This window comes from Stigmatopora argus, chromosome 12 (assembly GCF_051989625.1).
Source record: "Stigmatopora argus isolate UIUO_Sarg chromosome 12, RoL_Sarg_1.0, whole genome shotgun sequence".
Taxonomy (NCBI): domain Eukaryota; kingdom Metazoa; phylum Chordata; class Actinopteri; order Syngnathiformes; family Syngnathidae; genus Stigmatopora; species Stigmatopora argus.
The window spans coordinates 9,075,823-9,103,736 of NC_135398.1; the positions used below are offsets into that span (position 1 = coordinate 9,075,823).

Consider the following 27,914-nt stretch of genomic DNA (forward strand, 5'->3'; position numbering starts at 1 on the left):
AAATGTTGCCAAATATTTGAGGAACCATTTATCGTTTGTTTTGCTGATGGTTCTGCTGTAGCACGAGGACCTGACCATAGAATTCCTGCCAACCCTGGATGTAAACCCCAATGGTGCTGTAATTGTAAAGTGGTGATTCTAGGAAATGGAGTGCAAAAATCCACCAAAGATCTCCCCGTACACATAAAGGTACTCTTACCACTCTCCAAAAGATTATGCAAGTTGTGTTGTTTACTGTATTTTTGGACTTGTTTCTCTCATTAGGAGTCTGTTGGCCGTTTCAAAGAAGAGCTGGTCTTCTGCAGTCAGAACTGTTTCATTCTCTACTGCTCCTCGCCAATGCAGTCCATGTCATCCATAGAATCAAAGGTGTGTGACCCATTAGAGCAACAAAACAGACCATGAATCCCTTCATACATTTGAGTGGATAGGACATTCACTAAATCATTGCTCTTCCTCTTTTTTGAAGGAATCTCTGACCCTTGTTGCTGGCTCAGATAACACAGAGATCCTCTCCAAAGCCCAGCACCAGTACAACAACAACATGTCCTCAATGGACGTTCATTGCCTTGCCCAACTTGAGCCCAAACACTCTCCCCCGTCAACGTCTCCGATACCCTTCCCAATGGCTGGTGAGACAGCCAGGTCTGACGCCATCAAAGTTACGGTGAAGCTGAAGGCCCGGCCGAGGTCCCACGAGACTTGGCATCAAGTAAAGAGACAAAAAGGTCTTCGGTGGAGAAAGTGGACTGTCCAGGTTGTGGTGCCCAGAGGGAACTCCCAACTCCCAGACGAAGACAAAATTGACGAACTCTTAAAGAAACTCGGCGCCTCCTTGCGGCCTCCTGTTTCTTTGAGGGACCACAGACGCTGCTGTTTTTGCCATCAGTTTGGAGATGGAATCACGGACGGTCCTGCTCGCTTGCTTAATCTAGACCTGGACGTGTGGGTGCACCTCAACTGTGCCCTGTGGTCCACAGAGGTGTACGAGACACAAGCCGGCGCCCTTATCAATGTGGAAATGGCGCTGCGCCGTGGCCAAACTGTGCGCTGTGTCTACTGCCAGCAGACAGGCGCCACCAGCGGCTGCCACCGCTTACGTTGTACCAATGTCTATCATTTTACATGTGCCCTGCAAGCTCATTGCACCTTCTTCAAGGACAAGACCATGTTGTGTCACGCCCACAGACCGCGAGGCACGGCTGGACACGCTCTGGAGCACGAACTGCGCTGCTTTGCCGTCTTTCGCCGTGTTTACGTCCAAAGGGATGAAGTGCGTCAGATGGCCACAGCTGTGCAGCAGCCCGAGTTGGGGTACACCTTCCGGATAGGAAGCCTGGTGCTACATGCCATTGGCCAACTCACCCCCACGCAAATGGCAAACTTCCACTCTACGACCGCCATCTTCCCAGTTGGCTATGAGGCTTGTCGCATATACTGGAGCATGCGCCACGGAAACCGCCGCTGCCGTTACGTCTGTTCTATTGAGGAAAAAGACGGACAACCCGAGTTTACCATCAGAGTCATTGAACAGGGCTACCAAGATCTGGTCCTATCCGGCACCTCTCCTAAAGGTTTGATAACTACAGCCTGTCAAATTCCTTAAGGATATGTTTGAGCCACAGTGATTTGTTTCACTTTTTCTTCACATTCTCGTCATGATCTCGTTCCTTTTAGGAGTTTGGGGTAAAGTTCTAGGTCCTGTGGCAGAAAGAAGAACTGAATCAGGCACACTGAAGCTCTTCCCCATTTATCTTAAAGGGGAAGACCTCTTTGGCCTGACAGCATCTTCTGTGGCCAAGATCACTGAATCGGTAGAAGTTCTAAAAATGTCATCAAATTTTTGCGGAAATTATGAAACAATTCCTTTTTATTTCAGTTGCCTGGAGTGGAGGCTTGTGACAGGTACTCATTCCGTTACGGACGGAACCCGTCCATGGAATTGCCTCTCCTGTTCAATCCGGCTGGCTGCGCCAGGGCACAACAAAGAACCAGCTCCCGTCGTGCCCTTCTAGTTATCAGGTAATTTTGGTTGATTTGCCTTGGATGGTTTCCCACTTGAAGACTAATTGTTAATTCGCATCTGTTACTTCAAAGGCCGCAGGCGCAAGCGATATCTGGCAACAGTGCCAGGTCTAACCAGAATGTGACCCCGGGAGACGGTAGCGCCCCCCACAGCAAACCACCTGTGGTGCACCCGAGATCTTCACAGTACCGGTGGATGAAGAGCGAGTGGAGAGCCAATGTCTACCTGGCCCGCTCACGCATACAAGTGAGTTTCTGAATCCCACTGCTTTGAATATCACCGTCTCTTCTGGTTTCCCTCCAAAAATGCTTTCCAATAATTTTGGTTGTTTATTTCCTCTGACGGCAATTGAAACCATTGGGGGCGTCGGTTATGTATGAAGATTATTCAAGGACGAATACATAAATTATCATAAAAATCAGTGGCTATATTTGTAACATGAAATAAAAAACGAGATTAAATTTTGCGATACTGAGGTCAACGAGGTCGGAAAAGGAATTTAGCGGTAAGGATTAGCCTATTTTACGCAAAATTGCAGGGATGGCGATATGATGAGATGAGAGTGGCGATAAATTGTGGTAATAGGCAAGGGATTGCTTACGCTACCTAGTTGCATCCAAACGCTTCAGACCAGGAAGAAGATCCTGCCTTCTAATCTGAGGCTGTCCCCTTAGCATTCTTATGATCACCACTCCATGAGATCCAACATGGCGCTCCAGCAATAGGAAAATTCAGTTCTACTTTGACATAATGGTCCCAATAGCTAGTCATTCTGACGGTGCTCAGTTATGCAATGTTGTACATTTTCAACATTGTTAAGATCTTTCTTATGCTGGTATTGCTATTTATTGGTAAGACAGATTCTGAGAACTGGTGTGCTTCATACACAACCAATTTATATTAGGTGAGTGGGTATTTAATTTAATTTACACAGCTCAATGGTGGGAGATTCTTGCCATGTTGTTGGTGTTCTAACAAAAAAAAGTTTAGCAGTTTTTAAATGCTTTTTGGACTGATATTTTATCTATTCATTTATGAAACAAGAAATTATAAACACCGGTGACCCTCAATGTCACCCTTCTTTGTGACCAAATGCAGCACTGACTGCTGATATTTTCTACTATTTATCGTATTTGAATTCAGCGCTTGTATATAATGTGTATTATAAATGTATGGTATTTTAATGTAAACTACTTGAATGACATCCACAGGGTCTGGGGCTGTTTGCTGCTCGAGACATGGAGAAACATGTAATGGTGATTGAGTATAATGGAACCGTTCTCCGTAATGAGGTAGCCATCAGGAAGGACAAGGTCTATAGAGCTCAGGTACGCCGCCATTTTGGGACTCAGCTTTAGGCTATTCGAGGGGGGAAAAGACAACGATTTAAAATAACTAATAATTTGGCCCATCTTCTCTCCAGAATCGCGCTGTGTTTATGTTTCGCATTGACAGTGAGCATGTTGTCGATGCAACTAGATCAGGAGGGCTTGCCAGGTATGTGACCATTTACCACTGCGACGGTTAGTGACACATTGGTATTCAAGGTTTTTTTTTTAGACAATTTGTACCTCAACTAAGCACTCAATGTATCATTTACTATGCAGAATTTTCTGAGAAAGCTGATCGTGATGTCTGCCCTTTAGGTTTTCCGTAATTGGTCTCAGTGCACTCAATCATGACCTTGTATCCATGTAGGAGGCTTACCTCGGGCAGCCGAGTTTAATGTGCTTTTTGTTGTACCAAATCGGCATGTCTGAAACAGTTGCCTATTATATGTTTTGCATGAATATAATGGTGTCATGTCAAGGAAATATTTAACTTCGCCATACGAACTAAAGGAGGCTTAAGGCATTGCATTGTTCAGGGAACCATGTGTAGCCATCTTAACATCACACACCAAGGTTTTGCTCTCATTCCTCTTTTTTTTCCCTTTGAACAACAGATACATCAACCACTCTTGTGCTCCAAACTGTGTTGCCGAAGTGGTAACGTTCGAAAGGGGTTACAAAATCATCATCAGCTGCCTCCGCCGGACTGAAAGGGGGGAGGAGGTGGATGTTTTTTATTTTTATTTTTTCTTGCTAGATGAATATTATTAACCTTTAAGTTAAAGAACAAAAGTTAACATAACACATTTTTTACATAAAGATAAAGGTAGAATTGGGGTGACGTATTGAGGTAATTATTTCACTCTCATCAAATCATGTGGCTCTGTTAGTCCTGTGAATTTAAATGAGTTTGTCACTAGTAGATGTCCAAACCATTTCAATTGGGCAGATGGCAGCAAATGAACAATTGTTGATTTGTTTGGTCCCAGTTCAAATAGATTGGACTTCTATTGTCATCAATAGCAGCCAATGAGTTAACGTTGTTGGGCACTTTAGTTACCTCTTCACTGCCCCTATAAGGCAAGAAATCATCTTCATATTTCTCTGCACATAGAGTAGGTCAAGTGACCGCCGTGCTACTTTATCACCCTCACATCTGCCTTTTGTTTTTTCAGCTGTGTTTCGACCACCAGTTCGACCCCGTTGCCACTCAGCACAAGGTGGCATGCCACTGTGGGGCCCCAGAGTGCAGAAAGTGGATTAACTGAGCAAAAAGACGGTGATGATAGTGACCCTTAAAAAAAAAATTCAAAAGCATTCCTTGCTTCTCGTCTGAAGGTGCCGAGAAAGCTCCGTTTCACACTGAAGTGGTTTACTAAACGAGCAGAAGGCATCTGAGTTAGATGGAGGTGAATGGAACACAGTAGCAGGATGCGACGTGTGCCATATGTGCGAGGCTGTTGCACTGTGACGCCTCTGTCTGTCTGTCTGTCTGTACGTGCGTGTTTGTAAACGAGAGTCTGGCTCACGTGGGGTGTGGTATTCACCAACGAATGAGAAAGCACTGTGCAGGGTGTGGCCTTATTGCTTACTAAGGGCAGGCCCTTTTGTGTGCATGTGGGTATGTGTGCGCGCGTGTATGCGTGTGTTTTCGTCGTACTAAGTGTATGACTAAATGTAGACATCACTGAATGAGGAATGTACAGCAATGAATACTGCGAAGGGAATATTAACTTGCACTAAAAAAAAAAAAAAAAATGGAGAAAAAAAAGGACGCACACACACACACACAACTTTAAAAATACTTGATTCCATGAGTCAGTTTTATCCTAGGTCTCCGTCATGTGATTTGTGTGGAATTTTGTATTTATTACCGAGTGAATGATTTTGTTTCTCCTTGTGATGAGTTGAAGAAGGCTAGATATGTTTGTGAAGTTAGAAGAAGACACGCTGTTACTTTTTTTTTGTATAAATGTACATAAAGAAAAAGTATAGGAATAACCGACCAAATACTACCTTAACTTTCTCGATGTTTGGTGTTTTTAAATTGATTTTTCTCCTTCTCCTGTTCTGTTTGTCAATGAAATTTATTTAAAATGAACGTTATTTCTGTTTGAGAGTATATATTATGATTATTATGTACAGAATTTGTAATATAACCACAATAATTCACAAAGTATTTTTGTTGTAAGAGTAAGGTATTGTAGCTGTAGTGTTTTGTGACTTATACACACTTAACCACTCAAACATTAAAGATATTTTTGTTGATAAATGATCAGTCACAGAAAAAAAATATCACCTCTCCAAATGGCGACAGAATGTTTGCGTCTGTTGGCCGTTGATCAGGTTTGATTTTAAATGAACTGTGAATTAGGTTTTAAAACCCAAAAGGACAACTTTTTAACTTTTTCACACAAATAGGATCACAGACGTATATTTGTTGTTTTTACGTTGCTTTTAAAACAAGGTGCAAGTGTCTGATGACTTTGACAAACCAGCGTGTGCGTGTGTATGTGTATATTTGTGATAGAGAGAATTGCCAGGGAACTTTTGCCACTGTCGCTTTCTCTCGCTCTTTTTTGGATAGAAAAGGCATTGTCTTTAATCAGAACTATTTCTTATACTGACACACAGTCACACATCACATGCGTAGAAAATGGAAACTTTTTTTGCGTGCACAATTTCAAGTGGACTGTAAAATTTTCAAGACAGTCTTAGAACTTGTAATGTATATGGCATGTATTTTTTTAACTTTCCGAAGACTCAATTGTATATATTTTCTCAATGAATGGTTGTAACAAAATTGCTCCTTGGATTTATTTTTTGTTCTCCAGCTCCCCCCCTTTTTGCTGTATGATACAACATCCTGCCAGTGTGTTTGTGCTCCCTTTTATTGGTCTGGTAAACTAGTCCAAATTTTCTTTTTCTTTTTTTTTTGTTTTAATTTTGCCCTACACCTTTTTTCCCCCCTTTTTTTGCGGTTTGGTTTTGAAAATGCCTTCTGGAGTGTACAGAGTACGGAGTTTGAAGTTTGTGGAATTGAATTTAGAAACATTTACAAAAATAAACTATTTTACATGTTAGCATGTTGTTTGTGTGCCTAACCCAACCGTCTTAAGCTCTACTTTAGGTTTTGTTAAAGCTTCTCATGGGCAAACAGGTGAGTTATCAAGCAAACGGAAAACACAATTTGTAAATACCGAACCACAAATACCTTATGTTGTGTCCAGAATGTGAAGCATTGAATACGTTTTGCTGTCCTTGAACAATATTGCCTCTTTGCTGGCGTCTCATAATCAGAAAGTGAAAGAAAAGAAGAAAAAACATCTCCAAGGTTCTTGTGGTACACACTGCAAGGTCAAACAAAGTACTTTTCTAATACAGTTTACGTATGTGTTTCATTTCAGTTTAGGTTTTATTGAACAGCAGTGATATTTTACTGACAGACTGGGAATGTTCATTTTCTGTGATAGAGATCAAATATACTTAATCTGGGAGTAAGGGTAGTGATTGTTTAAATGCAATCAGCAGCTAAGTGCACTTTAAAATCTCTGAATACCACCAATCTTAATTTGAATTTCACGGTAAAACACAAAGTCGACACAAATGATTCGTCGTCCATGCAAAATGATGTGGTGGTTCCCGATGTGGCCCCCGAGCTGCCGTTTTGACACCTGTGATCTGACTCTTTTTTTATCTCACAACTTGTCCACATAACAAATACTTGGATACACACCCTTATTAACAAAGAAATGTCTAGTCTGTGCCAAAATCTCGCCCATCCGAACGGAATATTAACAAATATTAAAAGTCTTCTTGCAGTGGTTCGTGTGCAACCATTTAGCCACTTGTAATGAGATTCAACTGGTCGAAGACGATTGGCCGACGCCTGTCCCTGCTACCGCGGAAAGGCCCCGCCTACTTCCTGGTGGGACAGCAGCAGCAGCAGCAACCAGCAGGAGCGATCTGTCCGATTTGTGGCGTCCTATCGTGCAGACGCTTTTTCTCCCTCTCCTTGATGGTCCGCAGCCGTGATTCAGCCCTTATTTCTCCGTCTCGCTGAAAAATGGGAAGCACAGTGATGGAGCCCGGCAAGGGAGGCTCCAAGAAGCTGCCGAAGAGGAAGAGAAGTCTGCGTATTAACATGCCTGTAAGTCGCTCAAGTGTACTTTGGCTGTTGGTAAAAATAAATTGGGGCATCGGCTAATTAACACGCGAAGCTCGGCTTTGAGTGACAGCTTTTGCTATGAACTCAATGCTGCAACCTACACGTTTGCTTTTACTCAATTGAGGCTATCAAAGTTTGGCTTTCTTTTGTTTTTCTACTTCATTCTGTTGTTCATTCACACCCACCCGCCATTGTAATAGATTGCTTTATTTTGTGCAGTGGTGGGTGACCTTTTGCCTATCAGTGGGGGCCAATTATACAGGAAAATAAATATACAAGATGTAGCCATAAAGACACCCTTTAACAAAACTAGTGCATCTATGTTTCACCTATGTATTGGTGGTGTTTCAGTCAGCATCATCTGCAAATTGATTAATGCTAGGCATCAAACCCACTTTAAATGGGAATGATCATGCTTCATTGTCATTAATGTTAATACTAGACTTCCAGTCCATTTTGATCGGTCATTTCATCATTCCAAATGAATTGGAAGTCCATCACAATCACTATCGGGCAATGAGTTCATTTATCAAATAACATTAAAGGGATAAGGGATAGACAAGACCTTGATCATGGTCATCGCAGCTGAAAGGATCTTCTTAGTAAAGTGAAAAGACTACATTTAGTTTGTTGTGATGTGTAAAAGTAAAGTACAATGTCAAGGAAAACTATAGGAAATAGCTTTCATGAAACCACGAATTGAAGGTGCATCTGAGCATCAGAGAGAAATGAAAATCTCAACAAATTGAGTGTTGAAACCTTTTACCCATTTGAGTGTCTCAATGTTTTTGTGTTGTGCGTCACACAAGGGCTGCTCTTGTAAGCAGTGTCATTTTTGCAGATTTAAACATGATTGTCTCCATTTTCAGAGGTTCAAATACTTTGTGCAACCTTATTTCACATGGAAATCATTTAAACTACTTGTCTATTGGATTAAAGCCGTTATAGTCTTCGCATGGTTTCCCACAGTGCTTTAAAAGCCTGACAGACTACCAGAGTGCCAGCCAAAAATCTATCATCTATCACTGTCAATAGCAGAATAACGAAAGTATATGAAATGAATGCATATTGCAAATCTTATCTTATCTTTCCCCCCTAAAACACTATCATGCCAAAGTGTTTGCTATCAACATCAGATAAGCGCACCTTGTGGATGTTATTTTTCTCCCCTACAGATTTTAATAATACTTGTATAAGAGATATCCATAATTATTATGCATTGGCATAATTATCAAAGTAAGACATACACATTCACGTTGAGGCAGCTGGTTTAAATTCAGTAAGAGAAATCGTCAACAACTATCTGTCATCATCCATCTCAAAGTGGCAATTCAATTCCTGACTAAGTTGTTTCCTGAACTGTAGAGGGTGCTTCTAAATCAATAAGATTTTGTAATTCCTGTTTTGTTTTTTTGTTGTTTTCACTTGCTCTGGACCCTCAGGGAGACTTTTGAACTCAGTCTATATCACTGTAGATTAGACTTTAAACATACTGCTGATGACGGAAAGGCATCTTATTGGTCAATCTGACTAAGGTCCGGTCAAATATCTGGCCCTTAAAGATATGGTTTTTTTTGATAGAACCAAATATTTTTCGGAGTGCAAGTTGCACTTTTTTGACAGTTTGGCTGGGCATGTGACTTATTATCTGAAAAAATTGGAAAGGCCGCCCTAATCAGACACCACCCCCCCCCACTCCCCCTGCCTAGTCATGTTGATGTTTTGTCCCGCTGTACTTCCTATTGTTATTGTGTGTCAATGTGGAATGTAAAGCTGTATCTGGTAGGGGATAAACTATTTCTCAATGTCATGGTCAAATGTGCTCCTGTTTACACAGACGCAATATTGCCTTATTGTCTGCTTTATTTTAGTTAAAACTGAAGTAGCTAGCTATACTCATCTAATTTTTTCTATCCCTTTGGTTCCTTGCAGGACTTTTCGCCATTTGCTTCTCCTCAGGTGGAAACGAGTTGTTCAGCTAGAAGCCCGAAGACGGTAACGAATTCCTAACAGTTTAACACTTGCCTTTACTTCCAAGCACCATGAATGTTTCTTGCACAATAGCACCGAATCAGAGTTGCCTTCAAATGAGATGGGAGTGTCCACATTGCTTTAAAAGGGGAAATAAATGTGCGAATGGAGCCGCCTTGAGCAAAGACCGTCCTGTTGGACCTTGTTGGGGCAACCAGACAAAACAACAGTGTTGTTTTTTGGACTGAATGAGTGCTTCTACTGTTTACATGTGATAATTTACAAGGCTGCAGAAAGTGGTCCAGATCCCTATCTAATACACACATGCGCCAAATTGTTGGTACCCCTCTGCTAATGAAATAAGAACTCACAGTAGTGACAGAAATAACTTGAACATGACAAAAGTCACAATAAATAAAAATAGTATTTGTCTGTTAGGCATACGCACTCCACATTGATTTCATATTAAACTCATTCATCTCTGTTTGACAGTTCATAACAATGTTATCTTATGATAACATAAAGATTAGGTGCATTGCAACATTGTATACTGGAAGAAATGACTGTGCAATTTTTTACAAAAAATTGAAGGCTGGACAACTTCCTGGTTAACAAATTGTTAAAAGATTAGTGGTTGGCACAAGAAGGAAAGAGGCCGTCTGTGTCTGCCGCCCAATCAGCTGTCACGGCCACTGTCGTTTATTATCAGAGTGACGAACAGATCAGAACAGATTTGTCTGCACCTTTTGTGAGCATAAAAAAGTCGATGAGATTGTTGTCTAATCATTTTCGGAAGTTTAGCACCACCATTGCTAAAGGGACGGGGCGAGGCTGACATGATGTTCTTATGCAAGCAGGACATACTGGTACTTATTAGGTTGGTTAACAATAATATTTTCATGGAACGCTGATTCATTCAGATGGAATGGGGACATCTACCTAGCCAAAATATGAATGAATGAATGGATCTGTACCAGTTTGTTTAATATAAAAAAAGTAAAATACTCAGTTATTCACTGACACAGTTAGATGTCCTATCCATTTTAACTGGTTTCCAGATTACATTCCTGTCACAAAACCAACAAAATCATGATTCTCAAACTGTGTGTTCCAAAAAATTGCAGGGGGAGAATCGCATCCGTTCCGCCAGCCCATCAAGAGGAGATTCGGGCTCTAACCTGCCGACGTCGCCGTGTCCACAGTTGGCCCCGCTGCAGTCCAAGTCCAGCTGGGGCTCCCCAAAGAGCATCTTCCCTTCTTCCTGCTCTCAGAATTCCCCATCCAAATCCCCCCGCCGCCTGAGCTTCAGCGGCATCTTCCGCTCATCGTCTGGGAGCAACGGAGCAAGCATCAAAATATTTTCCAGAACTCGCAGAGGTAAGCCCAAAAATCCTACAGATTTATATAACTGCAGTTTCCATTGCATGGCATGATTTATTGTGATGCTGACTCAGTTTTGAGACGAATTTTCTACTTCTTGTATGCAATTCATGTAAGTAACCCAGACCTAAAATATCTTGTAGGAGTCATAATTTCAAAGCCATTGCAGGGAGTCATTGTAAAATTGATATTTTGGGTGTCAAAATACGCAGTGGATTTATAGAATAATAAAATTCCAATACATGAGTGAATGGTGTCATGGTAATATGGCGTGACCTTAAAGCGTGACTGCAAGAAGTCTGAATAGTTACATAAGTGCTTGAAGATGGTCTTGCTGGAACTACGCAAAGATGACTCATAAAGTTTTGGCTCCTGCAAGAGTCTATTCTTCCTGTTTTCTCAGAGTAGCTGACGGAAATGGCAAAGTTGCTTCAGACTTGTTCTAGCCGATGCCCAAACCTTAAAACATTGACATTTGGGGGGGTCAAAAGTATTGTGATGGCTCACTAATACACCAATTGAAAATGACAGAACATTTTGCCTCGTAGTCCTGAGATTCACAGTTCGATAATCAGCCTATTTGATGGCATTATTGTGTTCCATCTGTCATTAATTATTGAAAGGAACAGAAAAACACTGCACGAGTGAGTCAACATGCGCCATCTCCCTACCTACTTTACAAATTTAAAAAATCCTACTTTCCTACTATGGCCACAAGGGTGTAGTGTAAGCCTATTTGGTTCTATCTGCTTGTCTTGACCTGCTCAAATGGTTTCAGCTAGTACCTATCATCTGTGTGTTCTTATCTGGAATGATGGTAGATTCGACCTCTTTTCCAAATATGATCTTGTTGGCCTTTTTAATTCTCTCGGTGAAGAAAGCTGTTGGTCTTTCCGTCCATGGCCTTATCTGGAAGTCTGCAGGCTCTGTTCTCTCCTTCCCTTCACCCCCTCAATGATCCCCTGTGTGTTGCTATAGCGTGCTAGTGTTGTCAGTCAATAAAGGAACTGGGCATTTTTGGACTTTCTAAAAATGTTATCGTAAGGTGTTAAGATGATTAGTGTTCCAGTTTAAAACGTTGGCCTCCCAGTCATGAGGTTCAGGTTTCAAATCACCCTCAGCTGAATTACAGGGGCTGAAATGGGGATTGGTTGACAGTAAATGCAGATCACATCATAGTTATGGATAGTTTAAAGCAGTGGTAAGCAACTATTACGCCACGGGCCATATTTGGCCCACTAGATGACTTTTATTATAGCCTCCGGACTACCGGTAGTTCAAATTTGTCCTCTGTTGAGGACATTGTAAACCTAAATATCTCCCACTCACTGCATTCGATCGCATTAACTCCTTTTGTGCTCTATAGAGAACATTCAGAGCTTTCCAATGATACCAAATTTATTTTGCAATATTCCATTTACTTCACATAGATTGGGGAATTTCAAAATAAATGTGATTAGACAACATTTTTTTTTTCCTGGCAGCCAAAACAATGATCAGAAACACTTTAGGAACTACCTCCTGTTATACTTTGGTTTATTAGTTTGGATTTCATGTTAGTAATGATGCACAGACTAATCGTACTGTTGAGGCGTTGAATAGCAGAACAAATATGTTTTACTATGTAAAACACTTATAAGGCTCAAGTGTTTACTGCTCTGTTCATGTCAGGAAAATATCTTTCAATACCCAAAGGCAAAGTCAGTAATTCTGATATTAAAATAAGCAATAGTAATAGTGGTAGCAACAATAATAATATTTAGCACCTCTCCAAAGTAATTATCAAGTATACCAAAAATAGCAATTTCAATATTTCTATTCAGACAAATGAAACTAGACAGTTAATATAAATTAAACAGCTTTTAGTCATGTCATGATTTGTAATTTAATGGAAACATACTAAACAAAACATCCAATTCTCCAAATTAAGTTATTATTTAGATTAGCCATCTGCATGTACAACATTATTAATAAGTTAACTGATTTTTTGTAATGAGTTCTACGTTATATAACAGTCGAGTCAGAGTTAACGTCATCTGTCATCTGCACTGAATGGACCAGCTGACTGCACGTGTGGATGCTCACCCCCAGCGGTCACATGACGGGGCCTCCTAAAGGTCTCCACCCCAAAAAAAGTTAGTGACAGCTGACAGCAGGCGTAGCAGCGCCACGCGATTGTTGTTCTCCTCCAGTGCGGAAGGAGATTTTTCCAAAGAAGCTTGTGTCACGCTTTGGCTGACTTTTCTCTCCGGATGGTGGGGGCTATGCGTGATGCAGAGGGAGGTGGGCCAAGGGAAAGCGCAGATGTCAACCAATTACTGCCGTTTGCCATGGCATTTTTTTTTTTACGCTGGTGTTATATTAAAAGAGACGCCCCCCACAGCTGCACCTGACAATTTACGACTCTGATGCAGCTGATAGGTGGGAGGCTTCCCGGGGGAGGACAACTTCAACTTGTCATGCCCAGTTCAATGGATTGTGGATTGTCTGGATTTGCGAAAGGAACCTATACAGCAGTTTAGTGTAATCATTTATTCAAAGGCAAAGTGCAGCACCGTTTCGCCTAAAGGATAAACACCGGGTAACCCAGGGAAATAGAGCGAGGGTCCTTCAGTGTCCATTGTCATGCGGATGGTCGCGGCCGAGTTCAGTGTTGAGCCTGCGACCCGCCGATGAAGAGGTTCGGCAGCTTGAGGAGGAGTAAGAAACGCAAGGAGAAAGATGGTCTTGATGGGAGGCGGCAGTCTGAGGCGTCCTGCCTGTCGGGTAATTGATTCTATTTGCTGGAGTGGTTTGTCTAAATGTCTCACTGTCCAAAATTATATCATAATGTAAAATAAAAAAATGAGATGATGATATTGGAACGATAAATACGTATCTGGGATGAGTTAGTGTTCCAGGGAAGTATATTCATCGATCCTCTTGGCCCAATTTCTAAATTTTTGTCAATGGGTTGATTCGTTAAATCAATTATTTGTGGATCTATTGTTTCTGCCATTTCAAGTTAGCAAGAAGACATGCAGGCCTTTGTTGTGCTTATCCTGTCTCTACGATGATGAGGTTTAGGGAGTGAGCCAGCCAGTCGTAGTTCATTTAAACTTGTTTTGTAGTGTATTTGTTGATGTTTGTCATTGGCTATCTGTTATTATATCACTGTAGCGCAAATACCACAATGCTTTAAAATTCCTATCATCACCTAAAATACATTGGTAATATTGGCAACTGTGATATGGCATAACCTTACTGTGCTGGCTCGAAGCATCTCATTGTTAAGCGCTCTGAGCTCGCCAATTTAGTACCCGCGACCTCTGCTGAACTGTCCGGAAGAAATGCAGCCATATGTGGCTCTTGTCAGTTTGTTCGGTGCGCCGTGCTGACAGCTTGGCTCGAAGCCTCACTCATCCGATTTGAAGAATGAGTCTTTGCTGTACTAGTGACATCTAGGAGGACTCTCGACGAGGGGGAGGGCAATTTGAGGTCACCCGTCTACTGTGTTTCAATCCAGGTCCAAACTCCCATCTTATAAAATGAAGTCATGGAAGTGTTTGAAAAAGCATGCAGTGCTGGACATTGGCCACTGAGTCTGGCTCCTCTAGTTGCTGAAGTGAGCAGAGTACATTGCACCAACCATAGCCTGACATAGAGAACACGTACAACTCAAATACCCAATTATGGGCTTCACGAACGTGGCAGGGCCCTGAAGTGAGCATCAATGAGAGCCGGCGAACGCTATGGGTGATGTCACTTGCAGTCTTTCCAGTTTTTCTTTACAATCTATGGTTTTGCTGCACTGCCGTTTTGAGGTTTCAAACAGCGCACAGTAAATTCGTTTGCAAGGAAGTGGAAGATAATGTGGCGTCACCGCAAAAGAAGACACTCTTATTGCCTAGTCACTGTTTTAAATTATTTTTATTTCATGAGCTACAAATGTACTTATTGTAATGATGACTTTAGTACTGCGTTAGTGTAGGCTACTGATAGCCTACTGTGCATTCCAACTTTCCCTCAAATTCAGGTCGTGCTGGCACTGATGAAATGAAACGTACAATGTGTGTATATGTGTATGTATATATGTATTTATTTATGTATATGTATATATATTTGTGTGTGTGTGTATATATGTATGCATATATTTATTTATATATATTTGTATGTATGTGTGTATATGTATATACTATATATATATGCATATATTTATTTATATATATTTGTGTGTGTGTATATATATATATATATGTGCGTTTATATTCATCCTCATTGTGAATTCTATGTAAAAAGTGGTGAGTGCAGCTGTCATTGTGGAACACAAACATGTATGTTGCCCCTTTTTTAAAAGTAGTGAGTGAATGAAGACGTTTCTTTGTGTGTGTTTGGCGAGATGTTGCTTGGTGTCTCTACATATCCAACAAGAACATGCTTCCTGTGTCCTGAGTGTTGCGCCAGCACCCGCATGCAAGCAGGCTGAGTATAGCGAGGTCCCGTCTGCGCTGTTATCTCCTCCTGTGGAATGTGCCTTAGCAGCACAGCTAAAATAGGAAGGCCAAACGGCGGGAGCTGGACCTGTCACACGCCAGCTAAATGTCAAGCGATACCGCTGGTCCACTGATATGGATTACAACACACAAGCCGCAAGCTTGTTGTCAGCCATTTCCTAAAGTTTTTCCACAGCTATCTTTTGTTAGAGCCACTCGGCTCCAGAAATATATTCTTTACTTTTGTTGATGTTAAGATATAATCAAGTTATGGTTGGACATTAACACAATGGTTAGCATGTCTGCCCCACAGTTTTAAAATGAATGGCTCCAGCCTTCGTGTGTGGAGTTTGCATGTTCCTCCCGTGCCTGCATGGGGTTTCTCTGGGTACTTTGATTTCCTCCCACATTCCCCAAAAAATACATGGTAAACTGATTGAACGCTCTAAATTTTCCAGAGATGTTTGCGCGTAAATAGTTGTTTGTACTCTACTTGGCTTGCAACAAATTCGGGGTGTACCCCGCCCTCTGCTCATAGTTAGCTGGGATAAGTTCCAGCACCTCCGCAGACCCTTGTGAGGATAAGTGGCAAATATATCGACGGTGTCACATGTCATTGTGTGACATTGTGACACTTCATGCGACTAACGCCTTTGGCTCAAAGCAGGAGCTGCATCGCAAACTGCTCACTAACAGTTTACGTTGCTGGTTTCAGCACTACCAAGTCGCATTTGAAAGTGAAGTTACCACATCCTCCTCCATTCCTTATGTTCAGTCGTGCATTCCATCTCGAGCAGCAGATGTTATCGCCAACATCCTTCCAGTTCCTTCAAACCATCGAATTGTGAGTCTCACAAAAAGCATTGCCATGTATCTGACAGTCTTTTTGGTGCTATTTTTTTTCAAGCCTCAGGTGTCTCCACACCACCCACCACCCCAACACAGTCCCCCAACCAGGCTGTGTTCATCCAGGAGGCCCAGCAGGCCGGTCCTAGCCCAGAACGCTCATGGGAGAGGTCCCGCCCTCGCTCAGTGTCCACGCCTCTGGACACGGGACAGCGCCTCGGTCTTCCCTTCACCAAACCGCCAAAACCATCCTCAAGTCCCCTGTCGGTCCATTCTACCTCGCAACAAGTGAGTAGGCTGAATTTTTTTCCTTCATCTTCTGAGGATTTTAAGAGAAGGTAACTTTTAAGATGGGTCGGCCGCAGCACCATTAACATGCTTTTGAATGCTAATCTAGAACTAAATGAGGCTGAAACTCCATTATTTCGCATGATTTTATCGTGTTACAATACAGAGTTGAAATTGATGTTTTGGCTCTTGAGCTGGAGACAGAACACTTTTTGTTCACGGAAGAAACACATTCATCACACCCTTGCTACAAAACTAGTTCAAAGGTTACTATGTAGGTTTCAAAGCTTTTACAAGTAGGACAAACACGTGTGAAATCTTAAGACAGACAGATAAAGTTTTATATGTATGTTGAGATTTAAACCAAGTGTCATGATTTGATTTGGAATTGGGATTTTGAGTAGTTTGAAATTTGAATTTTTGCATTAGCTTTTGATTGGTTCTTGGGTGTTACTAAATCCAAATTATTTTCTTCTTTTTTTTCCCCTACAACTAAAAGTTACATTTTGTGCAACTATGAGTTTATCCTGTATAACTTTGTCAAACCTACACATTACCTTTACACTTAATTTACTTATATTTTTATTTTTTTTCCTGTTGTGTGCCTCCTTAAATTAAAATCTTCGTGAGCTGAATTCTAATTGGATATACTGAAATCTTGCAAGATGTTTAAGACACTCAGCGTGAGTATATTTCTACTATAAATAACAATGTAATTATTTGCAATAGTAATGTAAAGACATGCAGGAAAAAAAAGATAACATCCGCTACTTTTTCTAATCATGTCATCTCATCTCTCATCTCATTTTCTGCCAGCCAATCGCAGGGCACAAGTAGACAAACAACCATGACACTATTAATTTGGGTAAATGTATTGTTGGTGCTGATAAAAGATGCTATTAGGGTTATGGCCTGGGGTCAATCATGTGTGGTGGGAGGGGTACATGCGTGTGTGTTGGTAGACAAAGAAAAGGCGTAAATATCTCTAAAAAGCATGAAACCAACACAATGCTATCCCCATCTCACTTAATGGTAGTCACGGCATGTGATATATTGAGTGAGGAGTTACTGTGCTGATTTAATGAATAATAATCGAAAGCAATGATGAATGGGCAGCTGGGGTCTGCTGGGGCCAGTCGATATTTCATCTCCAGTGTCGTTAGATATTAATATCTATGGACTGCTGATGGTGAATGAGGTGCCGAAAGGGGTTCTCTAGCCTCTCTGATGAAATAACCCACTGATGTACTGTAGCTGTATTTTTTTTCCTGGTCTAAATTTAAAAAGCAATCATTTTAATGGCTCATAAAGTTTTGGAGATTGCCGTGAAACCAAGAAGGGTTGCACGCTCGCTGGGATGCTGCAGCGGCGGATTGATGGGAGAGTTTGGCCACAGAAATGCTGTGTCACCGTTGCAGTGCGATGTGGGCAAACATCTCCCAGCAGGTGCGCTACTGGTTTGGTGTCTTTGTTGAGCTAAAAGTATAAACTGGGAAATCGATTTAGTATTTCACCCAAATAACGTCCACATCTGTAGTACTGGGAGGCTTGGCAATCATCATTCACTATAGATTGCACTGCCAATGGGTACTTACTAGTTAACTTGGAGATTTCATTTGTTTCATGATCAATCCCTAAATATGCTTTTCTTTCATATCAAGTTCCAGAATTTACAGAAAAAAATCACGGAGAAATGAGTGTGCCTAAGATACAGATGGACTTGGCTATAGTTCCAGAGTTCTCTTCCCCAGTTTAATTATTCAGAAGTTAGATTGAAATGTATTAATTTGTCAAGGCAAGGTTTTACCTGTTCAATTGATTTTTAGAGAACTGCTGCATATGCAGTTTAATTAAAACGATTTCTGTTCACAGGTAATGTTGTTTTACAATGAAACAATTGGATGGGAATATTAAAGATGTGTTATGTTTATATCTGCTTTTTTTAAATTGTAATGTATTTGTGTGTGCACTGGCCTTTATTACTATGTGACATCAAATTACTTAATCCCAGCAATCTGAGTTAGATCAATCCTTCAAAATGTCTTAGTCCGAAAACTAATCACAGTTAAATGGAATGTAGCACGGGTGGGCTACGCCTTATGTCACGCCATGATGCAGCAAGGCATCCCCAGCCTCTTGCTGCCTAGCAACAAGGACTTTCCTAATATGGTGACAGAGTGAAGGGGTGTGTTCTCACACAGCGTGGCCCTTCCTCTTTCTCGTCCATCGGAACTGACGAGTTCTTTCGCTCCGGTGAGGGCAACACGTTGGAATACGACGTCGATGATTTATTTTTATTTTTTAGACAACAATCGGTTTATTCCCTCGCGTCCGTTGAGGGTTTGCCCCACCTTAGTCAAGTGTACTAGGACTGTTCCATTGTGACTCCTAATCGCGGGGGGTGGTTGCTCTTGAAATAACGCCCGAAGTCCCCTCCAGTGTGTATATTTAGCCGAACCCAATTGGTTCCCGGTGTAAACGCCGGTGCCAGTGGCACCTCGTCGTCCTCGTGTTTTCGCCGCGGGGGCTTCTGGGAACAAGCGTCAACGGTGGCATATTATTTTCAGTGCAAAGTTTGTTTGACCCTCGCGAGGGAAGACCTTATTTTTCGTTCGAGTGAAGGCAATCCTTTTTTTTTCGTTTAGGTGTCCGGTTTATTCGGAGGCATGCTGGAGAAACTTGAACTAGACGACGATGGTAAGTGAAACGTGAAGGGTATTCATCCGCGGTAAACCGCAATTAGCAAGGTAACGGATATGAAGTGTGATGTTAGCAGGCAGGCTGACACTTCCGGGATGTCCGAAGTCTCTGGACTCTTTCCAGAGGAGCGTGGTTGGCACTTAGGGGACGTTTTAAATTGCGTTTTGCAAGTGGAATTAGCCTAACGGGAAACGCAAATTAACACGAGAGATTTTCATATGCTGAAAATAACCCTTGTTAAGAGATCCACCAAATGATGGTGGGTTATATGCCAGCAAAACTAGGACCAAAAACACAAGGAATCCAGGCAAACCTTGCTGGATTCTTTGTGCTTTGGTCCTGGTTTTGATGGTGCTAAAACATAATTTGCTAGATTTCTTAGCACGGAGTACAAAATTGTGCATATATGTATGTATCCTTAACTCATTTGCTGACATTGGATAGGACGTCTGTCACTGTCCATGGCATTGAAACATGATCATTTATGGCAGCGATCCCAGTTCAAAAAAATTACATATCGCTTGATGTCACTTCGGCTCCCCCTTTTTTCTGCCATCTAAGCATTTTAGTTTAGATTTGATATTTCAAAATGCACGTGAATCTGAAAACACAGTTTATTATTTATTTATTTCACAGCATCAGTCCACAAAATTCACAGCGTGGTAGTTAAACAACAATCACAGATGACATCTGAAGATACCCTAATGTCTTCATTTCAAGAAATTAAAACGACGTAATCTTTTATTTATATTAACATGAAGAATTTATTTCACATTTTCCAACGTGATCAATGAGTCAATTAAATTAATTTCATGACTACAATTTAAATCAGTGAACTTTATTGATAAAATTACATTAGTATGCATATTGTTCTTGCCCACCCCCAATTATCATTGTGTCCTGAGTGTAACGATCAATAAGTGCTCCAAAATTTTAATAGTTTAAATGATAAAGCTGGTGCTGATGCTGCTTTCTGCTGAAATGTTATAAGTGTTTTCTCTCTTTTTGCGTCTGTCTTGCTTCTAGCTGCTGAGCCTGAGAGTGATATTTACATGCGCTTTATGAAATCACACAAGTGCTACGACATTGTGCCAACCAGCTCCAAGCTGGTCGTGTTCGACACAGCTCTCCAAGTGAGTACAGTGCGTCTCGGTCTCCATTGATGTGATTTCAACATCATCATCATTATCCTAATTTTATCCCCCTCTTTATGTCTGTTCAAGTGCAGGAATCCTTATTTTGTGCACTACTTCTGGGAAGGGTTGGTTAATATTAAACCAAGACAGAAAGAAGTATTACATTTGACCTCGGAACACTTTTTGGCTCGGGGCTGAAATCGAGAAGAGCCTGTCGTAAAGCTGTTAAACAGTAATCCTGCCAGGTCTTTGAAGCGTGTATCATCAACGACTAAATCCACAGAGACGAGGGTTACATACAAACTTATCAGAGAGAGGAGGAAATACTCCCAGCAGATTAAAGTGAATTTAGGATTTGGCTTTCAGTTCTTACAACTTCATTTCCTTTACCACTTCCTATGAGAAAGAGGCCACAAAAAAGACGACATGAGCGCATTTACTACATAAAACATGAAGTCTCAACTCTAACCTTTTTACAAGGGATGCACTGAAATCCAAAAATTCCTGGCTGAAACCAAAAATCCATCTGGTATTAGAAAACCAATGCTAAAAACCAAAACCAATATTTATCACAAGATTGCCCCCAAAATTAACATAACTCTTTCCAGATCATTTAAAAAAATATTGTTAATGTTTAGAAAAACAAACAAAACTTGTGTTGATAAATCTTCTTTGGTGCTTACATTCCAACGATTCCTAACATAAAATATTTGAATGCTAATTAAATGTTTAACTTAATATAATCTGCTGAAAAGCCAAAACTACCATCTGAGCTTAAGTATTTTTTAAATGAAAATTAGCATATTTCCTTTATCACACTGGCATCTGTTTTTTGCATCTGCTTTAGAATGCATGTAAACAAAGCGTCTACAATATGCATACAACAGTGAATTGCACACTGACACACTCAAATAGTTTCGATTGAATTGTTTTTGCCCTGTTGCCTCCCAACATATTTGTTGGAGGACGAATGAGTGTCGTACTTAGCGATGCGCCAGGGAGTTTATCGCTTTTGATAGCTGCTCCTAAGTGGCTAAGTGCTAATAGCTTCATGGAACCAACACACCCTCATGCTGCATGTGTTTATGCATGTAGCAACAAAAGACTGAAATCCACATTTTAGTCCACAGTTTAGTCTTGGCGACCACATCTTTGCTGCAGTTGCACTTTTTTTTATGCCGAGTTTTGCAGCAATGTTTTGAAAGAATATACTGGTAGACCAGGCCTTTATAGGGGAAACGCCGAAAATGTTTTCTATTGGAGTTTACTCTTAGCCATTGGGTTAAAAATGTAACTTTTTGAAATATTTTGATGCTAATGTTTAACAGGTTAAGAAAGCCTTCTTTGCCCTGGTTGCCAATGGCGTGCGAGCGGCTCCACTGTGGGACACGGAGAAGCAAAGCTTTGTAGGTGAGAACCCTAAATCTGCTATGCTGAATCAGCCTTTGGAGTCTTTTGTTGACAGCGACACTTTGCTCTCAATGTCTGTGTTTGTAGTTTTCGTGTTTTAGTCTCGCACTCGCCCGTCTACGATGTCATAATCGTTATGCCACTCTGTCTGCGGCACTGGTGACTGAGCACAGTGGAAACTTTGTATTATACCGCTGATCAGGGCAAGCGGACCGTGATTTTATGAAGTTCATTTCAAGTGCCAGAAACCATTAAGCTCAGCAGAGGCTCAGCCAGACTGTTTGAATAGAGAGCCAAAAAAAACCACCAATGCAGCTAGTGAATTGGCTTTGTTGTGCTTTATTTTTCTCCTGAATAGTTTACTGCTTGCAATAAATAATGACTGTCAAGTTGCTGCAGACATGAAGCAGTGTCAGATGTACCGCTCACCAGCTAAATGGTGTTTTCTCGTAACAGGCATGCTGACAATCACAGACTTCATCATCATCCTTCACAGATACTACAAGTCACCGATGGTTTGTGTATTTCAATTTCCAAGTTTTCCTGCGTGGGAAGACTTTAAAACTCGACTGACCTGAGGTTTTTCTTTGCTGAAGGTGCAAATATATGAGCTGGAAGAACATAAGCTAGAGACGTGGAGAGGTAAGGCTCCCATATACAGCGACAATGTACAGTGGTACATTTTTGCACGGCAATACGCTCGTAACATAACATAAACAAATTTAAATGAACTTGGATTATGATGCAGACACACTAAAAAATAAGTTTAATCGAACCTAACACTAAACTTAATTCTAGTTTTGTTTGACATTTTGATACCTTTCTTCTCCCGGGTTGGCTCTTTTTGCCCCGCCTCCACACTGTCTTTCAGTCAATATCGATGGTTGTTTGAGTTTGTATTGCCTTCAAAATATTCCCAAAATGATGCACACAAATGTCCTCACAAAAGGATAACGCACGACCACTTGCCAACGAGAAGTAGTATATACGCCATTCGCACTAACGGGAAAAAAAACACAATGAATGCAACGATCCGCCCAGTGCTCACAGAGACATTACAAAGAGGGAGTTGCGACCAGAGACATTACACGAGTGAGTTGCGGGGAGAGAGACAATGCCCATAATGTTCTTTTGAGCAGCATCTCGTGTCCGCTGTCTGCTCAAATTTGTCTCGTATCTCAGGATAAATATTTGCCCGAAATTTTACTCGTATCTCGAATTGCTCATATGTCGGGCCACTCGTATGTCGAGGTACCACTGTATTGAGATTCCCAAAAAACAATTATGCAGGCCAGGGACTTTTAGCAATACATGTTTTTATATATTATTCATCCTCTATGCGGCACTCATTCAACTCAATGATGTCCAATGCATTTTGACCGGGAGAGGCTGGCAGCAAGTCACACTTGAGTATTTGTTGACTTAGCCAAAGACTGCACAGTGAAAAGGAAAATATATATATATACAAGTAGTATAAATATATAAATAGTATAACTGTATATATTTATATACAGTAGTATAAATTGTGTTTTGGGGGGGAAGTATTTAATGCATCAGATACCAACAACAAACATGCGTTTGATAGTAAAATAGAGAACAAGAGACAAAATAGGCACTTTTTAATTTAACATTTGAGACACATCAATCACATCATGATGTAAACCAAAATAATAAATAATGCACCATTATTAGCAGTGGTCAAGTGTCCTATCAACAGTTGTTAACAGTTGTTATTTTTTTGTCCTGCCAGAGGTTTACCTTCAAGCAACATTCAAGCCTCTTGTCAACATATCACCTGATGCAAGGTACGTCACCTGTTTGGAAAGCCACCCACATCTTGTTTTTTGGCTTTGTTGCCGTCATCGTGTCTGTTGTGTCGCAGCCTTTTCGACGCCGTGTACACTCTCATCAAAAACAAAATTCACCGCCTGCCTGTCATCGACCCGGTCACCGGGAACGCACTTTATATTCTCACGCACAAGAGGATCCTCAAGTTCCTCCAGCTCTTTGTGAGTCCAACACCATCACGTCCTAAGAATGATTGGAGCTTATCAGTCAAGCAAGGCCTTGCACAAACATTTCTCTAAAATTACAAGTTAAGAGATATGAAGCTGATGTCAAAGTCTTCCATACCAGATTCATCAAAGCATGTCTTTATTTAGACTTTATCCCAATTGTTGTCGTTATGTTGGAAGCCCGTTATTCAATGTCTCGCCCAAGTCTTCGTCCCATTGCCTTTGTTCATTTAGCACCATTCTATTCCACGCGACTGCTACCCCCTGGTGGCCTACACTTTGCCTTCTGTGTGTTGTTTGTTGTGCAGATGTGTGAGATGCCCAAGCCAGCTTTCATGAAGCAAACCCTGGGGGAGCTGGGCATTGGTACGTACCAGGACATTGCCTTCATCAACCCCTACACGCCCATCATCAAAGCCCTCAACATCTTTGTGGAGAGAAGGGTGTCTGCGTTGCCTGTGGTCGATGAGTCAGGTCAACACAATATTCAGCCAGAGTTTAGGAGCCGGACTAAAATGTGTCTGGAAAAACTCACTTTGTCCCTTCTCTCCTTTTTAGGCAAAGTAGTGGACATCTACTCCAAGTTTGACGTCATCGTAAGTGGAAAAACGTGGAGGGACGGAACGGATGTGCGGATAATTCACAAGAGCCCGCTTGTGTGCAGAACCTGGCGGCCGAGAAGACCTACAACAACCTGGACATCACGGTGACCCAAGCCCTCAAGCATCGCTCCCAATACTTCGAAGGAGTCATGAAGTGCCATAAAATGGAAACAATGGAAACCATTGTGGACAGAATTGTCAAAGCAGAAGTGAGTTTTTTTTTGATAGTTTATTTTTCACTTTGATTCCTGTGTTCACTACACTATGATGGCTTGATTTAATTCTTTTGTACTTATGGAACCGCCCTTGCGCCACAATTTGTAATTTATATTATTTTAACATATTTGATAAATAATGGTAATTTCACATTTCAAGGGTGGATGTACTGTATATTACAAAGTGATGAATAATTCTGATTAGGACAAAACACTAAGGACATTGGTTGATAGATTACATTTTTTGTTGCCATCTAAGCTGGTTTTACTTTCCAAGTCTATTTGTCCAAATTGTAATCATGATTAACTTCAATTCAAATGGATTGGACTTCAATTGCCGTTGATGGCAGCCAATGAGGTAAAATACTACCTACTAGTACTTCCCTCCTAGAAAACATTTTGAAGAAACATTCTACTTATTTATGTCTGTATTGTCCTGCCCCCTAGTGGCCAACTTGAGGAAGAACCGTGCAATTTTCATATCTCATTTATACGTAAAAAGTTATTACAGCATGCTATGCGAATGCGAAATATAATATAGTGTACTGTTTCTCCAATTATAACCACTTTTTTTACAGTAGACTGGAATGGACATAGTATTTTCATAAACTCATTCTCTACCGGTTGACAGCCCGTCACCGTCAATTGGAACTAAATCCATCCTTGTCAATCAGGTACATCGCTTGGTGGTGGTGGATGAGCGTTCCAGAATCGAGGGCATCGTCTCGCTGTCGGACATCCTCCAGGCGCTGGTGCTCAGTCCGGCAGGTATCGACGCCCAGCGTAGCTAACTGCGACTGGTCTCGTTTCCCGGATGCGTCCGTCCCGCCCCCACCCCGAACCCGAGCCCTCTCCTTTCCCACCCCGCCGTCTTACTTGGTCCCAGGTAGGAAGTATCCATTTGGAGGCATGTCGCCAGATGCTTGTGGCATTGATGACGATCAGATCAGGTGTGTGTGTCGTTTATGGCACTGGCATGAAGTGTTGTCATAGTAATTAACCCTTTATTGGCGCCTATTTAACTGGCACTGAAAGATGAGCACTCCGTGCTAGTGCTCATAGTTCAACTCAATTACATGTCTGTCGTGGTCCAGACAGTTAGGTAAATAATGACATAAATAATATTGACATAAAAACAAACGACCATAACCAGAATATATTTGTTTCTAATTAATTTCAATTTTAAAATTGTTCGTTTTTATCAATTTCTAATGGTATTTTTACATTAAAAATAAAATAATGTTTACTAACAAAAAAATACATTATAATTGCTCGCAATTTTGGTGGCCACAGATGTGGACATCACATTTTGGGTCATTTAGGCTTCACTTGTAATTACACCAAATGTTAGTATTGTGGTGTGAAGGAGCCAAAATAAGATGTGGACATCTATGGACACCACCTATTTTGGGGTTAACTTTATTTAAATGAACAGAAATAGTCACTTGCCCTGTAAAGGGCAAATGAATTCCTACAAATTGTAGGAGCTACTGAGTCACACTGTGCTTCTAAATGAAAACATTTTTAAACCCAGCATTTTCAGACAAACCCACCAGTCTTTTCGCATCTCCCCTCCATATGCACATTGAAGTGCTTAATATGCTTAATCATATTTTCTGGTCTAAGCTTCTCTTGTGATGTCAGGCCCCACCCCAACAACTTACTTTTCATCCTCGATAAATATTTGTTCACTTTTCCTGAGAATTTGTACACTGCACTTCATCTCCCACTTTGTGCTGTGTGCACAAAAACAAACCCCAACATGAGCAAATACTCTGACGACAAGGACATGTTTGCCATTTTCTGCAGTTAATGTGGAGAAACACTATTTTACTACATCCAAAAAAAGAAAGTTCATTTACCTCCCCTGGAATCACACGTGACAATCTCGCTATATGAGAAATAGTAAAGTAAATATTTTTCATGTCGTTATATTGCAGGAAGTCTTTTAAACGGAGCGAGTTATTGATAATGACGAGTGTCAAGTAGATGAGGGAAAAAAATCAATTTAAGGTTGCTAATGCCATAGTTAGGCAAGTGCAGCACTATAGAGGTTCCCATTGTTGCTAGAAGTTTAACATTGATGCATTTATGTAGGCAAAACAGGCATGCACCCTACTCTGCTACGCTCTATGGCTTGTGCGAATGACGCTTCCTGTGTAAATATGAAGTTAGAACATACCGTAAGCATTTTGAAAAATATTTCTGCATTTTAAGACGTGTTGATTCTCCTACTTCAGAAAAGAGCTAGTGTTTTTGTCACCAGACTTATTTTAAACCTATGGTTCCTTTTTAAAAGCAAAAATGTTAGTTCTGACGATGATAAACTATGATTCACCCTACGTCTCCTATGTTCAGACAGCTGCAAGGAGGAGAACCTGACCGAGTGAGATGGAAGCATCAACAAAAGGAAGCTGTGGTGAGAGCTGAAAACCAGGGAGACAAAAAAATGAAAAGCATTTCGATGCTACGTGGAAACCAAAGAGGAGCGAGGACTGAGGATTACGCTTGTTGAATGTACTCTACGTGTTGTTGAGTCATCAGACCAGTAGTTGTATGCTGTGTTCATATTTACATCTATATACAGTCATGAATGTAAAAAAAAGCACTATGTAAGTCACCTTTTCTGTCTTTTTAATACAGTTCAGATTGTAGCATGGGTTCCCACATTGAAATCTTTCTGAAAAACCTAACAAGCTCCAGTGGGTGCTGCTATTTTGATAGCAAAGTTGAAAAAGGGCTCTGCAGGTAACATGACAGCGTCTACGTAAGGTAATTCCAAATTATTTAAAATATTTTATGTGGAAAAGTCATGACTATTTGAGGATAGGCATGAGACACTTTTCAGTAAACAGTGACGCTTTGAAGTACGGCCGCCCTCTATTGTAATTTTTTTGTCTAAAAAAAAATTGTTCTCAAAGAAACTTGACTGCGGCTGGACTTATGACTCATCATCTTGGTGGTCTGTAAATAGGAGCAGTTGTTTTTGTCCAACAAAGCTTTATTTTTTATGACAGCAGGTTGTTTGTTATTTTTTTTGTAAATACGCCACTGGATCCACGTCTACTGTAAATGTGTAAGCATGACAAACTACACTTGCAACAGTATTGAATGGTTTTTTTTTCTCCCTATTTTTATGCCTGCAGAAAATAATTAAAGACACTGAATGTATGTCATTCTCATTTGTTTTTATTGTGTATTGTGGAGTATTAATTTGGTACTTTTTAAAAATGTAATCGACATGTTCTCTGGCATTGATGTCCAATTAATTGGAACTGGTTGGGCTGGCAACAATCATTCGCCTCTCCAGTCCAAATTAATTGGCTTTGAAATAGTGAAAAGAGAAAATGTTTT

General features: G+C 40.9%; 2 protein-coding genes across 11 annotated transcripts in view; both read left to right on the top strand.

Moving 5' to 3' along the window:
• The window catches only part of kmt2cb (lysine (K)-specific methyltransferase 2Cb), a 56,907-nt gene extending 50,467 nt beyond the window's left edge, over positions 1 to 6,440 (top strand). For all 7 annotated transcript variants that reach the window (XM_077614569.1, XM_077614570.1, XM_077614567.1 and 4 more), the window contains 10 exons: positions 62 to 189; positions 265 to 369; positions 470 to 1,574; positions 1,678 to 1,814; positions 1,880 to 2,022; positions 2,098 to 2,272; positions 3,238 to 3,354; positions 3,450 to 3,523; positions 3,972 to 4,080; positions 4,533 to 6,440. In XM_077614569.1, the coding sequence (XP_077470695.1) occupies positions 62 to 189; positions 265 to 369; positions 470 to 1,574; positions 1,678 to 1,814; positions 1,880 to 2,022; positions 2,098 to 2,272; positions 3,238 to 3,354; positions 3,450 to 3,523; positions 3,972 to 4,080; positions 4,533 to 4,625 (2,186 nt within the window). In that variant the 3' untranslated portion in view covers positions 4,626 to 6,440. The remainder of the gene's footprint in view (positions 1 to 61; positions 190 to 264; positions 370 to 469; positions 1,575 to 1,677; positions 1,815 to 1,879; positions 2,023 to 2,097; positions 2,273 to 3,237; positions 3,355 to 3,449; positions 3,524 to 3,971; positions 4,081 to 4,532) is intronic.
• An 828-nt stretch (positions 6,441 to 7,268) lies between these two features.
• On the top strand, positions 7,269 to 27,731 carry LOC144085617 (5'-AMP-activated protein kinase subunit gamma-2-like). Of its 4 annotated transcripts, XM_077615079.1 has the most exons (16): positions 7,269 to 7,507; positions 9,458 to 9,520; positions 10,621 to 10,873; positions 16,256 to 16,482; positions 19,128 to 19,179; positions 20,209 to 20,315; positions 21,647 to 21,728; positions 22,185 to 22,243; positions 22,325 to 22,370; positions 23,479 to 23,533; positions 23,611 to 23,737; positions 24,052 to 24,217; positions 24,302 to 24,339; positions 24,408 to 24,554; positions 25,235 to 25,328; positions 26,919 to 27,731. In XM_077615079.1, exons 1-16 carry the CDS (start codon positions 7,424 to 7,426, stop codon positions 26,948 to 26,950), a joined length of 1,632 nt encoding a protein of 543 aa, XP_077471205.1. In that variant the 5' UTR covers positions 7,269 to 7,423; the 3' UTR covers positions 26,951 to 27,731. The 4 variants fall into 4 exon arrangements, with proteins under 4 accessions (XP_077471205.1, XP_077471206.1, XP_077471209.1 ...); XM_077615080.1 differs by lacking the exons at positions 7,269 to 7,507; positions 9,458 to 9,520; positions 10,621 to 10,873 and adding an exon at positions 13,276 to 13,642; XM_077615083.1 differs by lacking the exons at positions 7,269 to 7,507; positions 9,458 to 9,520; positions 10,621 to 10,873; positions 16,256 to 16,482 and adding an exon at positions 18,688 to 18,735.
• The last annotated feature ends 183 nt before the right edge of the window (positions 27,732 to 27,914 follow it).

Bases quoted from the DNA above. Each gene is read 5' to 3' on its own strand.
- LOC144085617 (XM_077615079.1), top strand. From the start codon at position 7,424: ATGGGAAGCACAGTGATGGAGCCCGGCAAGGGAGGCTCCAAGAAGCTG. The intron at 16,483-19,127 runs GTGAGTAGGCTG...TTTTTCGTTTAG, and splicing joins TCCATTCTACCTCGCAACAA to GTGTCCGGTTTATTCGGAGG. The intron at 19,180-20,208 runs GTAAGTGAAACG...TCTTGCTTCTAG, and splicing joins ACTTGAACTAGACGACGATG to CTGCTGAGCCTGAGAGTGAT.